Below are 15,740 nucleotides of genomic sequence, written 5' to 3'. Positions count from 1 at the left end.
TAATGCTTTCTCTCATATTCATATTATAAGTAGTAGAAAATTATTGAAATTAGTTTAGCTTTGAATACTTGACTAGTTGCTAAGCAATTGAAATCCTTTATCAAACAATAGACTTGTTTGATTAACAATGTTTATTTTATTATCTACAGATAGCGATCCATCGAAGGATAAAATTACAATTTAAATCTACAATCTATTCGTCAATGTGACTGTTGAGTGAAGAATTATGTATCCCATCTCTTTTGCAGACAAGGAGTTTGCGTTCTACCAAAGAGGTGGAATACTGGCCATCAAGATTTTTGCCTTTTGTAAAAGAAAAAGATAGATAAAAATTAATAAGAAAATAATGCGCGGGAAGTTAAAAACTAAATTTAATTATGAGAGTTTAATGGAATTTTAGTGTAAATATGTTTAATGTAAGTGATTTTAACAACGAATAAAACGAATTTTTGACTGCCGTGTACGTTTTCAATTTATACAGTGGCCAAATATACTACTAAATTGAAATGCTACTACACGTGTATTTAATTTATGATAAGATTACGATGATAATGTATTTACGCATTTTTATTGTTTTATCTTCGGTGAGTTTTTTGTTAACATAAGATTTTCATTTCTATTTCTGTTATTAGAAAATTTGTTATCAGTATGTAAGAGTATTTTAAATAATCATTTTTTTATCCAACGATATCATTTGTAGATAAAGTTGTCAGAGGATTGTTATCTTAAAACTAAAATATTTGATTTGGTAATGTTTAATTTCAGTGTATCTGCGCGAGAGCAGTTCTACGACCGAGTTGTCTCGCTTACTGTTGCGTTGAGTTTTGAGCGGCGCTCGTAGTGAGTTGTGAGCGGCTACAAAATGGGCAAGATTCATCAACTGCACACGGCTGTATCATGTAAGTTCCTTTGCTTTAAAAATTTAAATTAAAAATAACTAACATTTCATTTATTAATGCGTTCTTTTTAGGAAATTTCTTAATAGTTTAAAGATTCTTCTTTAATACCATAAATATTTTTCTCTTTTCAATTCTAAATATTTCTCCGGACATTGGAACGAAACGATAAGGTTTATTTTTTGGTAGACTGTTTACAGACATGTATGTATGCGTTGATGTATAAATGTAGAAGCGAGAAAGGTGTGTTAGCACCGTACCAAATGGAGGTTTAGTCTCTGCCTACCCCTCTGAGTTACAGGCGTGAGTTTTACTGTCGGATGTTTATTAATATTTTAATTTTAATAAAAAAGTCAAGACATGTAAATAAAATTTACTTTTACTTTTAATATAAATAAAACAACAGTTTTGTAAGAGTGAACAATCGTTACAACTGGAAGTATAGTCACTATTAATTTTAAAATCTTAGAGAATGTAAAAAAATATTTTAAATTAGGTTGTGTTATGCAATTTTAGATCAAATATTTTTATTTTATTAAATTAAAAATGTACGCAACTCGCTTAATTTCTTTTCTTTAAAAGATGGTTTCATACAGTCTGGTACTATGTTTTTTTACCTTGTACTATAAGTACATTGTTGATTACATTAAATTAAATTCTTTATATATTAATTATAATTATATATAAAATGTTCCTTTTTTAATAGCTGTATTTTTTAATTAAGAATATTAAACATGTTTTTTATTGTGCAACTTTACTTTATGAAAAAAAAAAATCTCTTGGTAAAATATTTTTTATGCTTCGAGAACTTGTAAACACTCTTTGAATTTGTAAAGGTTGGTAGATAAATGAAAACGGCGTGTCTGAAATCTAGATAAGAATCAGTTAAAATTGGTAATCCAGCGTCAATTAAACTTTTCCATTTTTAGGTTTATTAATTACATTAAATACCAATGCATATTTTAGTCAATTTTGATTAAAATAATTTTTTAAACCAGACAACTTTTTCTGGTCCGTATAAGTAGTGAGAACCGCTATATGACAACGTCGTAAAATATACACGATAAGAGAAAAATGCATAATTAAAAAAATTATGATCTCTGAATGATGAATACATTAGTATGGAAATTAAATGTACACAGTATATGAGTATAATAATGAAATCAATTTGAATACATTTCAATATAACATAAGGGTTAGTTTTCCCTTTTGAAATCTCATATAAAATACTATTAAGTTACTAGTGGGAAGAGCGTTTTATGTCAAAGTAACAAGGAGGCGCGGCAGAGCTTGTTAACATCGTAGTGTAATATTATATTTCGATGGTTCCTATGTATAAGGGTCAAAGTAACAAATTGATTAAGACAATCGAATTATTTTTTTATTGAAGTAAAAGTGTCTATGCGGCATCTTTTCAAATTTGTTTGAAACTTTGAGAGCCTCTCCTGTAAAGTTGACAATTTGCACATTGACCCTTATTCGTAGGAGCTATTGATTTACTAAATCTTATCATGTTTAAATGACTGCATTTAGAGAAGACATATGACCTTGAAACTAAAAGCTAATATAAACAATCAGGCCGAACTCAATGAACTAGAGATATCTTTTAATAAAATATTATCTATATTAATCAAGATTATTAGAAAATACGACAAGAAACAGTCTATCATATTAAATGTAATTTTACTCTTTGTACCGATAAAAATTAGAAAGTTTTAAAACAGTAGCAGTAATTACGACTACATGAATAGCTCGACTTGATCGGTTAGTTTCTTTTTTATTCTTCTAGATGGCGTTAGTTCTTATATCTATATATATAAAAGAAAGTCGTGTTAGTTACACTATTTATAACACAAGAACGGCTGAATCGATTTGATTGAAAATTGGTGGGCAGGTAGCTTAGAACCAGGAAACGGACATAGGATAATTTTTACCCCGTTTTCTATTTTTTTATTCCGCGCGGACGGAGTCGCGGGTAAAAGCTAGTGTTTTAAAAAACTCAAAGTAAAAGCTGTTGCGGTAGACCCCCATCTTTTCTTACCGTTAACTTAATTTTATTTTCAATTGGTTTGTGAATGGAAATATAGTTTAGAGCAGAGGGTCCGTAGATCTATTGATCCGTTCAGAAGATACCTTCTAATATGCATCCATCTAAATTTTCGCATTTATAATATTAGTAAGATTAAAAAATAGTAAACAAGAAGTTCGGTTTAAGAATAATAAAAAACCTTGCGCAATTTCAAACCAAAATATTAACCTTGAGAACACACGTCCCAAAACGACAACGGATCAAAGATATTGAAACGAACAAAATGAAATGAACAAACCAATAACTCTGCAAATGACTATATTTAAATAAATAACAAATAATTAAGAAATATAAAGAACAAGGGTAATCGACAGCCAAACGTCAAGAAGCAATGTAAAAAATCTAATGTGATTGTCAATAATAGAAAACTACATCGGCTATCAAAAAAGCAAAGAGGTCCGCAACATCCTCCCCCTCGTGCAGCTAAGCACAAACTGGTTATTCAAACCAAGGTCAGTCAAGGCCTTAGGTGGAGAGCCTAACCAGCTTTCGTACGGGTCGGCGTAGCATACCCCCTGCTGTTGTTACGTCCACTACCCTTATCACCTGATCTTTCCCACAGTACGTTTTCGCGACACGGCCTCGTGGCCATGTCCCACGGGGTAAGTTAGAATCAGCTATGATCACTATGTCACCCTCTTGAAGAGCTGTTGAACTGCGGTTGCCTCTTGGCTGCTCACGTGGTTGTAGTGTCGGGAGAACCTCGCGCATCCAACGTGACCAAAAATGATCCGCTAGCCTCAATGCTTTCCTCCATTCAGAACGGCTGACCAAATCGTGATCTTTCAAGGCAGTAGGTAGGGTCTGCATGGACGAAGAACCGATTAAGAAATGAAATGGTGTGAGTGTTGTCGGGTCGTCAGGATCTGTAGATACATGAGTTAATGGACGTGAATTGACAATGGCTTCTGCCTCGGCTAGTAAACTGCTTAGGGTTTCTTCTTTTGGAGCTCGTTCGGTTAATGTTGCGTTCAGAGCTACTTTAACTGATCGCACCAAGCGCTCCCAACATCCTCCAAAATTAGGTGCTGCTGGTGGGGTGAACTTCCAGCGTATTCCTTGAGTGCTCATGAAATCTTCGACATTTACACCGTAGAACTCTCTGAGAATGCGATTGGCACCAACAAAGCAGGTTCCGTTGTCCGAAAAAATAGTATTTGGAGAGCCCCGTCTTGCAATGAACCTTCTAATAGCCATGATGGCAGAGTCAGTTGATAGACTGTGTACCATCTCCAGGTGAAGGGCTCTGACAGTTAAACAGGTGAAAAGAGCCACATAACGTTTTTCATGCCTGCGCCCGATAGTGACGCTTATGGGGCCGAAGTAGTCCAGGCCCGTAAAAGTAAAGGGCCGTCGATGGTGAGCTAATCTTTCAGGTGGCAGATCTCCTGTTTTCGGGTTTACCGGCAAGGACTTTCTAATTCTGCAGAGTAGACACTCTTTAGCTACTGTTCTCACTGTGTTCCTCAGCCCTAACAACCAGTATTTTTGTCTTAATTCGTTCACGACTAGTTCATAATTTGCATGACCCGCTTTTCGATGATAAAACTGTACCAATAAACGTACAATTGGGTGACGACCGTCAAGAAGGATGGGAAAGCGTGTGTCAGGATCAATGCCTTCTGCGGCTTTAATTCTTCCGGCTAACCGTAGTAATTTGTCCTCTCCCAAAGCGGGTGACAGTTTTCTAAGACGACTGTTCGGAGGAATAGGCTTCGAATTCAGGACATGAAGAAATTCTATGGAAAAGCTCTCGAGCTGTGTTCGTTGCAGAATTTGCCTTTCAGAGGCCTTTATTAAATCTGCACTAAGAGGCGGTAGGGTAGTGGACGCTGAAGGATGGCGGGCACAAACAACATCGCCTTTCAATTTAGAATTTCTAAAGGAAGCCAAAATTACACCAAACTTTGCCGCAGCTTGAAGTACCCGGGCTGTGGCACGTAATAAGCGCTGCCAATTACTAAAATTGGCAAAAATAGCTGTGACAGGTGTCGGTAACTCTTCGACAAAGGAAGTTAGTCCGACCAACTCAAAACTATTGGTCTTGAGTTCATCGGTATTTGGTGAGGCATACCTCGGCTCTGTAGGCCAGTCCTCAAAGGATTTAAATAGAAAAGATGGTCCGCGAAACCATCTGTGGGACGCGTCGAGGTTAATTGATCGCGTTCTGGTAGCGTCATCAGCAACATTTAAGTCTGTTGGTACCCATCGCCAGTCTCTGACGCAAGAGTTTTCAATAATTTCGCCTAAACGATGGGCAACAAAAGGCTTAAAAGAGCGCGCGTCACTACGTAACCACTGAAGGACTGTCATAGAATCAGTCCAAAAGAAGGTATGTGTCGGTTGTTTTCTATGACTTTCCTTAATGGTGACCGCGAGACGAGAAGCTATTAAAGCGGCCTGGAGCTCTAAACGTGGGATAGAGGTAGGTTTCAAGGGTGTAACTCTTGCCTTACTAGAGATGAGAGAAAGCTCGATGCTGCCGTCTGAGTACAAAAGACGCCAATAAGCGACACATGCGTACGCGAGCTCACTTGCATCAGCAAAAACGTGTAACTCCCTTTGAGTTGGTTCAGAGTTTTTAAAGTTAGAATACCAACGTGGAATTTCCAAAGATCTTACTTTTGACAACTCCTGAAACCAATCAGACCACCTTAATGCTTCCGTGGGTTGGAACTCGGTGTCCCAGTCGACATTAGACCTCCACGTTTGTTGGAATAATATTCGACCCTTTACAACTATTGGAGCTAATAAGCCTAACGGGTCGTACACACGCATGAGGTGACAAAGAACTTTGCGTTTTGTGAGAGGGTTCGGAAATGTTTCACCTAAGCCTGAACGGAACCCTAAATTATCTGTTGTGGGATTCCACAATACTCCTAATGCTCTAATATTATTTGCAGAGCAGCTGCCAACATTGATTTCCGATGACGGTTGAGTGGCCCTAAGATCAGCAGGAATAAATTTCAGCGCTGATGGGTCGTTGGAAATCCAGCCTCGTATTTCGAAGCAGGCATCGTTGTGTACGGTAACAATATCTGCCGCCAGTTGTGCTGCCTCTTGAACGTCATCGAGAGAGTCAATATAATCGTCCATATAATGATTGTACAAAATAGCATGAGCTGCCTTAGGAAATAAACTTTCGTGCTCACAAGCGTTTTTATTTTTAATAAATTGTGCTATAAATGGACTGCAGCACGCACCGAAAATGACGGCTGTCATCCTAAACTCCTTTATTGGTTGGTCTCTGCTTGACCTCCAGAGATATCGGAGGGCGTCCCTATCTTGCTCCCTGATCCTTACTTGAGGGAACATTTCCCGGATATCAGCAGTGAGAGCAATACGACCCTCGCGAAACCGAAATAAAATACCTAACAAAGGCTGAAGCAGGTCTGGGCCAGGTAACAACAAAGAGTTTAGGCTGACGCCCTCATTCGTAGCTGCGGCGTCGTGAACTACACGAAGCTTACGTTTCTGAGGGTGGTACACGCCAAAATGGGGTAAATAGAGCCTCATAAAAGAAGATTGTTTATCTTTAATGTGGTTGGTGTAGTATGACTCAGGAGCACATTCTTCTGCATAACCTTTCGCTACCATGTTTGAAATGAACACGTCATATGCTTTTGCAAAGTCAGCGTCTTTAGCCATGCGCCTTTCTAGACTTAAAAATCGTGACATGGCTTGTGGGTAGCTGTCGGGAATGCGCTGTATATCGTCACGCCACGGCATACCAACCTCAAATCGACCAGAAGTGGGGAGACGTCTAGCAGTTTTTTCTAAGATCTCGACTGCACGTTTATCTGCCTTAGAATGTAGAGTTTCTTTTTTAGAAATACCTAATGAATCAATTTTGTATTGTTCCCTAATAAGAGAGTCTAATTTCTCGTCATCGGAAGGTTCGATACACACACCGTGGTTAACAAACTCCACTAATTTAGTTTTACTGCTCGCGATTCCATAAAGCACCCAGCCTAAGGCAGTTAAACAGGCAACGGGTTCATTCTTACCACCACACCTTACCTCGCTGCTGATGGACAAATGCCAATGCTCTGCCCCAATTAAAACTGATGGAGTAGCATCTTCGTAAGTTACGTTGCAAGGTAAATCTGCTAAATGTGCGAAAGAAGCAATAGTTTCCTGCCTAATTGTTTGAGGACGCAGAGACAAAGACTCCATAGCTCTCGCATTTTTCACTAAAAATGTGTCTCGTGTGTGCCCACCCTTAATGTGAAAATCTACATACGATATCGTAGCGTTTCTACTAAGACCACCTATACCATTGACCGTTATTTTCTGGTGAGGCCCTGTCGCACCTATTTGAGCAGCAATACTTGAGTCGATGAGCGTAGCAGTGCTACCGTCGTCGAGAAGTGCGTAAACATTGCAACTTCCTGAGGGACCAGAGACAGTAACAGGTAAGATTTTCAGAAATACACGTGGGCACATAGTTAAGATAGAGCTGGGTTCTTGAACACCTGTAGACGTGGTAGAAATTATTACCTTTTCGACCGATGTAGGCTCGTGCTGCGTAGTCGAATGATCATTTTCGGCGGATTGCGTGTCGAACGTAGTATTGATAGAAGAAGCCGGTTGTTTACCATGCAGTAACGGATGATGACGTAATAAACACCCATCGACACTACAAGGGTTAACTTTACATGTTTTCCATTGATGTGAATAACGCTTAAGACATCTATAACACGCTTTTACCTCACGCAGCCATACCCACCTTTCATCAACAGATAAGGCTTTGAACTCGGAATATGACTTAATATTGTGATCTTTTTTGCAAAACGCGCATTCAGGCTTTTGAGTAGACACCACCTTAGAATTAGGTTTAGAGTGTGTAACTATGTGAATGTTTTCCCGTTTATACGGTTTGTTTACTTGAGAGTTTTGTGGTGAATGTTGGATTGAGCAAGATTCCGGTGATAAACCGAACCGAATAAGTTGATCTAACTCGCGCCTCAAAAAATCAGACATAATCTCCAATTTAGGACGCCCTGTAGTATCTTGCATAGCGAAGTCCGTCCATCTTACTTTAGTAACCGGGTTTAATTTCCCTAAGACGGCGTGAAATAGTTCTGGAGAGTGCAAGTACTCAACTTGTTCCAGTATTTTAAACGAAGATATAGAATTACGTACCTTATTCGTTATTGTAACTAACTCTTTCAAGTCATTTCCCAAACGTGGTAGATTTTTTAGAGCGGAGTCTTCCTTAAATACTATAATTTCAGGGCGAGCGAAGTTCTCCTCCAGAGCTCTAATTATATCGTTTGGGTCCTCTGTAGCCAGCAACAGTGACCCAACTGCATCTCGGGCCGCGCCGCGAAGAGCATTTTGTAACCTACTAATATTTTCAATATCTGAAAAATTGCTTTTGGTTAAATTAAAAATACGTTTAAAATGTAGCCATGTTAAAGCGTCTCCGTCGAAAGGAAACAATTCCATCTTATGTTTATGACGGTGCGAAGTAGCAAGCGCCTTGGCCGCAGCTGCAGTGTCAGCAACAGCTTGAAGCAGGCTACTCTGATCAAGCTCCGTGGAAATGAGCGGTCGTGTTAGCACGGCCGCCTCGGACGCTTTAGTGATGTTTGAAAGTTGCTTATGAAGAACAAAACGATTAATAGGGGATGCAGTTGACCCAGTGGCCGGCAGAGATGCCTGGTGGCCGGGAGGCGGAACCACTAATGGCTCACGCCCTACTGCGGGAATGCCTCTATTACCTGTATCTTCGCCAACGCATAGCACGGCCGCCTCGGACGGCCTCGTGACGTTTGAAAGTTGCTTCTGGTGAAAAAAACGGTTAATAGGGAATGCAGTTGACCCAGTGGCCGGCAGAGATGCCTGGTGGCCGGGAGGCGGAACCATTACTTGCTCGCGCCCTACTGCAGGGATGCCTCTAATAACTGTATTTTCGCCAACGCAAACTGGCTGTCCTAAACTTTGTACCCATCTTTCTGTTCTTTCTCCGCTGATCCTGGCCGAACCACTGCGACTGCTGCGACTTGAAGCGGCTTCCGCGTCGAGAGCGGCAAGTTCGGCCTGCAGTTCGCCCTCCTCCACCTGCTGACGGAGTGCTGCCAGTCGACTTTCTCGTTGCCTCTCGCGTTCGGCCAGCTGCCTCTCGCGTTCGGCCAGCTGCCTCTCGCGTTCGGCCAGCTGTAGCTCACGCTGCCTCTCGCGTTCGGCGAGCTCCTGCTCGTGCTCAAGACGTCGGCGCAGAGCCAGGGCCTCTACGGCTGCCCTTTGAGCCTTAATTGTGGACGACGAGCGTGATGACTTTGATTTAGACGTCTCACTTGGGGCAACGGTGTCTACGTGTTGGGAACTAGTACTAGTCGCAGGGTTTGTCGGCATGATTTTACTTTTACTGCGGGTGATCATTAAGTGAGAAATAATAATAAAATAAAGTAGTGAAAATGAAAGCAAATACTACGAAATGAATGAATAACTAAAGTTACGTAATGAAAAATAGGTACGCTGGAAACTTACGGGTGAAGGACCAAAATGAAACGGACAAAATGAAATGAACAAACCAATAACTCTGCAAATGACTATATTTAAATAAATAACAAATAATTAAGAAATATAAAGAACAAGGGTAATCGACAGCCAAACGTCAAGAAGCAATGTAAAAAATCTAATGTGATTGTCAATAATAGAAAACTACATCGGCTATCAAAAAAGCAAAGAGGTCCGCAACATCCTCCCCCTCGTGCAGCTAAGCACAAACTGGTTATTCAAACCAAGGTCAGTCAAGGCCTTAGGTGGAGAGCCTAACCAGCTTTCGTACGGGTCGGCGTAGCATACCCCCTGCTGTTGTTACGTCCACTACCCTTATCACCTGATCTTTCCCACAGTACGTTTTCGCGACACGGCCTCGTGGCCATGTCCCACGGGGTAAGTTAGAATCAGCTATGATCACTATGTCACCCTCTTGAAGAGCTGTTGAACTGCGGTTGCCTCTTGGCTGCTCACGTGGTTGTAGTGTCGGGAGAACCTCGCGCATCCAACGTGACCAAAAATGATCCGCTAGCCTCAATGCTTTCCTAAAATGAAACGAACAAAATGAAATGAACAAACCAATAACTCTGCAAATGACTATATTTAAATAAATAACAAATAATTAAGAAATATAAAGAACAAGGGTAATCGACAGCCAAACGTCAAGAAGCAATGTAAAAAATCTAATGTGATTGTCAATAATAGAAAACTACATCGGCTATCAAAAAAGCAAAGAGGTCCGCAACAGATATGCCAATAAATAGAGCGTTATTTCATCATAATTTGATTTATTTTATCAAATACTAGCTTTTACCCGCGACTCCGTCCGCGCGGCATTAAAAAAATGCACACAAGATAAAAAAGTTCCTATGTCCGTCTCCTAGTTCTAAGCTACCTCCCCATCAATTTTCAGCTAAATCAGTTCGACCAATTCTTGAGTTATAAATAGTGTAACTAACACGACTTTCTTTTATATATATAGATAACATGTTGACTGATTGATACTCGTACTTGTCCATTTTGTAGTATAACGTATTATTTCAGACAATGTGTGTTGTCGAGTGAATGGTTTCTGATAAGTTAGTCACCAGACCTGGAATTTACGCAAGTGTTTGTGTGATAAAAATGTGACTGGTTTTTGTTTATTGTTCATCAATTTACATTGTTTATAATGATCATATTTTCTTCTAAGCTTTATTTAACATAAAGTCAGGTTTCTTTGACATAGTTCTGTTTCGCTGACACATTTCGTTACAAAATGAATATGTTCAAAATATAAATATATATATTTTTTTTATATAACAGCGGTGATACGTTACCACCATGTTACTTTTATAGTTTGTAGTATGGTTAAAAGATTGCAATTAGTACGCCTTTTTCTATCATTATAATTAGGAATCATGTAACTGCGAAATATGTACTACTAGCTTACGTATGTGATTCCGTCAAAAAAATTATAATAAGTAACCTATGTGTTTTTCCAGACTTTGTTCTACATCTGTACCAAATTTCATCAAGATCCGTTGAGCCATTCCGGAGATATCTTCTAACAAACATCCATCCATCTAAACATTCGCATCTATATATATAGTCAGAAAGTCGTGTTAATTACACTATTTATAACTCAAGATCGGTCGAACTGATTTCGCTGAAAATTGATGGGGAGCTAGCTTAGAACTAGGAGACGGACATAGAAACTTTTTTTTATCTTGTGTGCATTTTTTTTATTCCGCGCGGACGGAGTCGTCGGTAAAAGCTAGTTTATAATATTAGTAAGATAGTAAGGTTGATGGTAATTAAAAAACATACTTGATAATGCATGAAACATCTTACATTTAAAATGAACAAGCATTTTCATAATATTTCCATCAGTGGCAGCAAATAGTAATGTATGCACATCACAAGACACGTCTCTTATCAAATAAATAAATCATATCTTCAAATAGAAATGTATTAAATTGTCTAATTAAACACTTAAATAACAACACGTAATTCAAAGTCAATATTTTCCACCTTTCTTTATAGCGAACTAGACGTGCAAAAGAAAATATTTGTGTCGTATTGAAATAAAAACTCGAATGCAAAAAACATTAAATTAAAACATTTAAAATTTTAAATTATTTAAACTTTCGTTAATAATAAATTAATTAAGAACGGTTTAACTCACGTATGAGTCTAGAGTCTACTAGTCGGTGCCGTCACCGGGCAATCATACGTGAGTTAAGCCAGTCTTAATTAATTTTTAATTTACATATAGATTTCGGGTTTTAATTAGTTTTATATAGGATCATAAAAAATAGATGTACTAAAGATTATAAAAGATTTTATTTCCTTTTGTTTTTTTTTCCCAGGTTCGCTATCTTCAATCCTGACAGGTTCGTTGTACGTATGGCCTTCGTACACCATAGGCCTGTATACAGCAAACGACACCAAACTACTAGTGACACCAATGGCTGACACGGAGAGTTCTCTGTTGGGCAGTCTGCCATCTCTTGGAGCTATGCTGGGAACTGCGATAGTAGGGCTCGTGATAAGTAACTTGGGAAGACAGAAGGGGGGTATGCTACTGGCTCTGCCGTTTGTGGTAATTATATTTTTATAGACGAGTTGAATTTAACGACTTAAATTAAGACATTAATGCGATCTTTACCAATCATTAATGAAGTACTTACATCGTAAGCATTGTGGTTTATTTGGTTGGTTTATTTATGTTGAAACTACAACTACGTTAATGTCAATAATATCAATAAGCGATAAAGGATTAAAACACGTGTTTAAATAAACAGAGTTTAACTTTATTTTTTTGGAGTATTACAGCGTTTTTCATGAATACAACTTGTAAAAAAATCGTTCCAGCGCCATCTATTACCGAGTAGCTAAAATTTTACAATAATTGATTTAATTTCATTCTTTCGGCAGCTGTCGTGGCTCATCATCGATATGTCTTCATCATCACTCATGATCCTAATCGCGAGGTTTATCGGAGGTATCGGGTGCGGCGCGGTACTGGTCTATGCACCTATGTTTATATCAGAAGTGGCGGAGGAGTCTATCAGGGGGAGGCTCGCATCAGGTATATTGTTATTTATTACTAAAATAGTATAAGCAGATCGTTATCAAACTTTAGTTAGACAAAACTATGGACTATTCTACTAGACCAGTGATTCCCACAGTTGTCCCTTAAGGCCTGTTCTCCGCGGAACTTGAGGACTCACAAGGAGAAATGTAGTAACATTGGATTCACTAAAACTAGTATTTGAATGCGGTCTAGGTTTTGTAATCTCTAGACATATTTCTTGAGTAACATAATACTTCTAGTGCCAATGGCTTGTTACTGCATGGGTCTCCAAATGTCGTACATCCTGGGCTGGTGCCTCTCCTACCGGTACATCCTGTGGGTCAACTTGGCGCTCAGCATCCTCAACCTGGCCTTGCTCATGACTGTCACCGAGAGCCCCGTCTTCTTGATGCGACAGAATAGAGAAGAGGTAAGAACAAAATCTCTTATAATAACTCAATAGGAATAATCTTAGTACTTTTGATGTTCGGACTTTGTTTTTAGTTTCTTTTAGTTTAAGTTTTCGCGAATCGATGATTTTTTTTTATAATTTTAGGATGCCAAAATGTCAATAGCTCACTACAGAGGCGAGTCTCCAGGGTCTAAAGTGGTGCTGGAGGAGGTGTCTCGGCTCAAACAGCTGCTGACGCCTGCCGTAGAACTTGTACCATTAAATACTGGTTAGTAACTTTAATATATTTACTTCACATGTCAGTTTCATTGTTAGTTGGATTTATACTAAAATTTATAAGAAAACAAGCAAAGCTATGAGTTAAATTATCTTAGGTATAAACTTAGATCTAGACTCTAAAACATTGAATCCCATAAAAATAGGATTTGCATAATATTAAGTACATCAATAGATTCTAGATTTGATTTTTTTAATTAAGTTCTTTATAATTTAAGACGTTCAGAGACAGGTAGATCCTGACATAACAACTAATTTTAAATGAAATTAATAACCTTTCGTTTCAGAGAACACTAAGGCAGAGGAAGCAGAGAAAGAAAAACTGAACGTGGAGGAAGACACACCGCACATACAAACCAAACCCTCAGCGATAAAGTTGCTGTGTGAGTTATAGCTTATAAAAATAACAACGTCGTATGTAATTAATACTGAAAAATAGGAAATAATTAAAGTTTACTTAATTTAATGTCGAAAAAAAAAAAACAATTTTTGACATATTGTGAATTTTTGTAAAAATGTGAACTATTTCAGATCGATCACCGTCATCTCGTCGTGGTTTTACTGTAGTCGGCTTGTTGTTGTCTCTACAAGTAAGTTTTTTCTTCTTATGTTTCTCTTTTGGTTTTCTTCAATAAATATTACATTGTATATTTTGAACGTTCATATAAAAGACTTCAACGACAACATGTAGAGTTTTACAAAATTTTTTTGTTTGTAAAATCTATATACTCGTATATAAAAGAAAGTCGTGTTAGTTACACTATTTATAACTCAAGAACGGCTGAATCGATTTGACTGAAAATTGGTGGGCAGGTAACTTAGAACCAGGAAACGGACATAGGATAATTTTTACCCCGTTTTCTATTTTTATTCCGCACAGACGGAGTCGCGGGTAAAAGCTAGTAGAGAATAAAGAATTTGAATAAATGAGAAATGTAAAAGTTCATAAATGACAAAGTGAGATATTTTTTCTGTAAGTTTATATAATACATTATTTATTCTCTCTTCTGTGTAACTGTGACCATTTCCAGGTGATGATGGGTCTGGTGGCAGTGCAGGTGTACGCTAAGCAGATCTTCTCGCAGGCGGCGCCCTCGCTCTCCTCACATCTCTGCTCCGTCATCTTCGCCATGGTCATCCTGCTCGGCAGCATCTTCAGTCTCGTCGCTACTGACAAGTTCGGCAGAAAGGTGGGTATTTACGACATGATTTATTTTGATGCATTCCACAATTTCCTTCACAATTTAAAATGCGTTATTATTTTTGTGAAAAAATACTTCTCTCTTATATTTCAAATTATTTTCCTAAAATTAGCAGATCATTTTATGTTGACAGGTAACTCCAATGTAAGGTATAAGCTTATCTTTTATTCGTAGCCATGATCAGAGGATATGAGATTAAAAGTCCACAGCATATTTAGTCACTGACACTTCTAAAGGTATCTATCTCACAATATTAAGAAGGTATTTAAATATTTTTGTTCCTAGATCCTGATAATAATATCATCATCGAGTGTGGCGCTGTGTCTGTGTGTGATGGGCGCGTTCCTGCAGACGGGGGTGGTGCCAGCCTGGGTACCTGCGCTGCTCATCCTCGTCTACTGCTTCTTCTTCATGTCCGGAGCCGGCAGCGTCCCCTACGTACTGTTGTCTGAGTGCTTCGTACCTGATGTGAGTTGTACTGACACTTTACTAAGTTCACATTAATAGTTGATGCCATGAATTGTCAGCCTTGTCACATAATCTTGTCAGTTAACTGCTTTTCTATAAGGATGTTAGACGGCATAATTAGAAAATTCTAATTAAATTAGTGTCGGTTTAGTTTTTTTTTTTTAACTTTAGTTAGTTCAATTTCAGTAAATTTTGACAGAAATATAATGTTACAATTGTTTAATCTTTTTATGTAAATGCATTAATTTTCAGGTACAAAGTCTAGCCTCGACTCTTCTAATGGAGTGGGTGTGGCTTCTCAACTTCTTCATCGTGGCCATATTTCCCTTCCTCATCAAGTATTTCGGCATTCATGGCTCCTTCTACGTGTTCGCGATCTTCGCCACTTTTAATAGCTTAGTCGGAATATTTCTACTTCCTGAAACTAAAGGTCTAACAAACGATCAAATACAAGAAGCTCTGATGAGGCGAAAGAAATAAATCTATTATTTTTAAGTATTATTTTGTTGTATATTTATTTGTTTTAATTCACGTTTTAGTTATTAACTTATTATTCATAATGTAAATAATTCATAGATTTCTGACTTGCTTTAAAATACGTTTTTGTTTTCTGTTATACAATAATAATCTCATGTCTATTAAATAAGTTCATTTCTTCAGTCTGTCCAATCGTATTATTACATATATAATTTGTTACATATAATTTTATGTTACATAATATTGTTATTATATTAATTATCTTAGTTGTGTAAGTGTTAAGTTAATTTGTAAAAATAAAATTAAGTAAAAAAAAAAACATCTATTTTGAGTTTTTTTATTCTATTATTCAGTT

General features: G+C 37.9%; 1 protein-coding gene across 1 annotated transcript; it reads left to right on the top strand.

Annotated features, from left to right (window-relative positions):
- The first annotated feature begins 771 nt into the window (after nucleotides 1-771).
- Nucleotides 772-15,388, top strand: LOC106721199 (facilitated trehalose transporter Tret1). Its single transcript, XM_045684440.1, has 10 exons — nucleotides 772-899; nucleotides 11,844-12,076; nucleotides 12,412-12,565; nucleotides 12,811-12,980; nucleotides 13,107-13,230; nucleotides 13,526-13,621; nucleotides 13,770-13,828; nucleotides 14,270-14,428; nucleotides 14,726-14,908; nucleotides 15,161-15,388. Exons 1-10 carry the CDS (start codon nucleotides 863-865, stop codon nucleotides 15,386-15,388), a joined length of 1,443 nt encoding a protein of 480 aa, XP_045540396.1. The 5' UTR covers nucleotides 772-862.
- Nucleotides 15,389-15,740: the final 352 nt, after the last annotated feature.

This window comes from Papilio machaon, chromosome 26, assembly GCF_912999745.1.
Source record: "Papilio machaon chromosome 26, ilPapMach1.1, whole genome shotgun sequence".
In the NCBI taxonomy this organism is placed as follows: domain Eukaryota; kingdom Metazoa; phylum Arthropoda; class Insecta; order Lepidoptera; family Papilionidae; genus Papilio; species Papilio machaon.
Note: the sequence above shows the minus strand (reverse complement) of the source record. Positions and strands in the feature narration are given on the sequence as shown.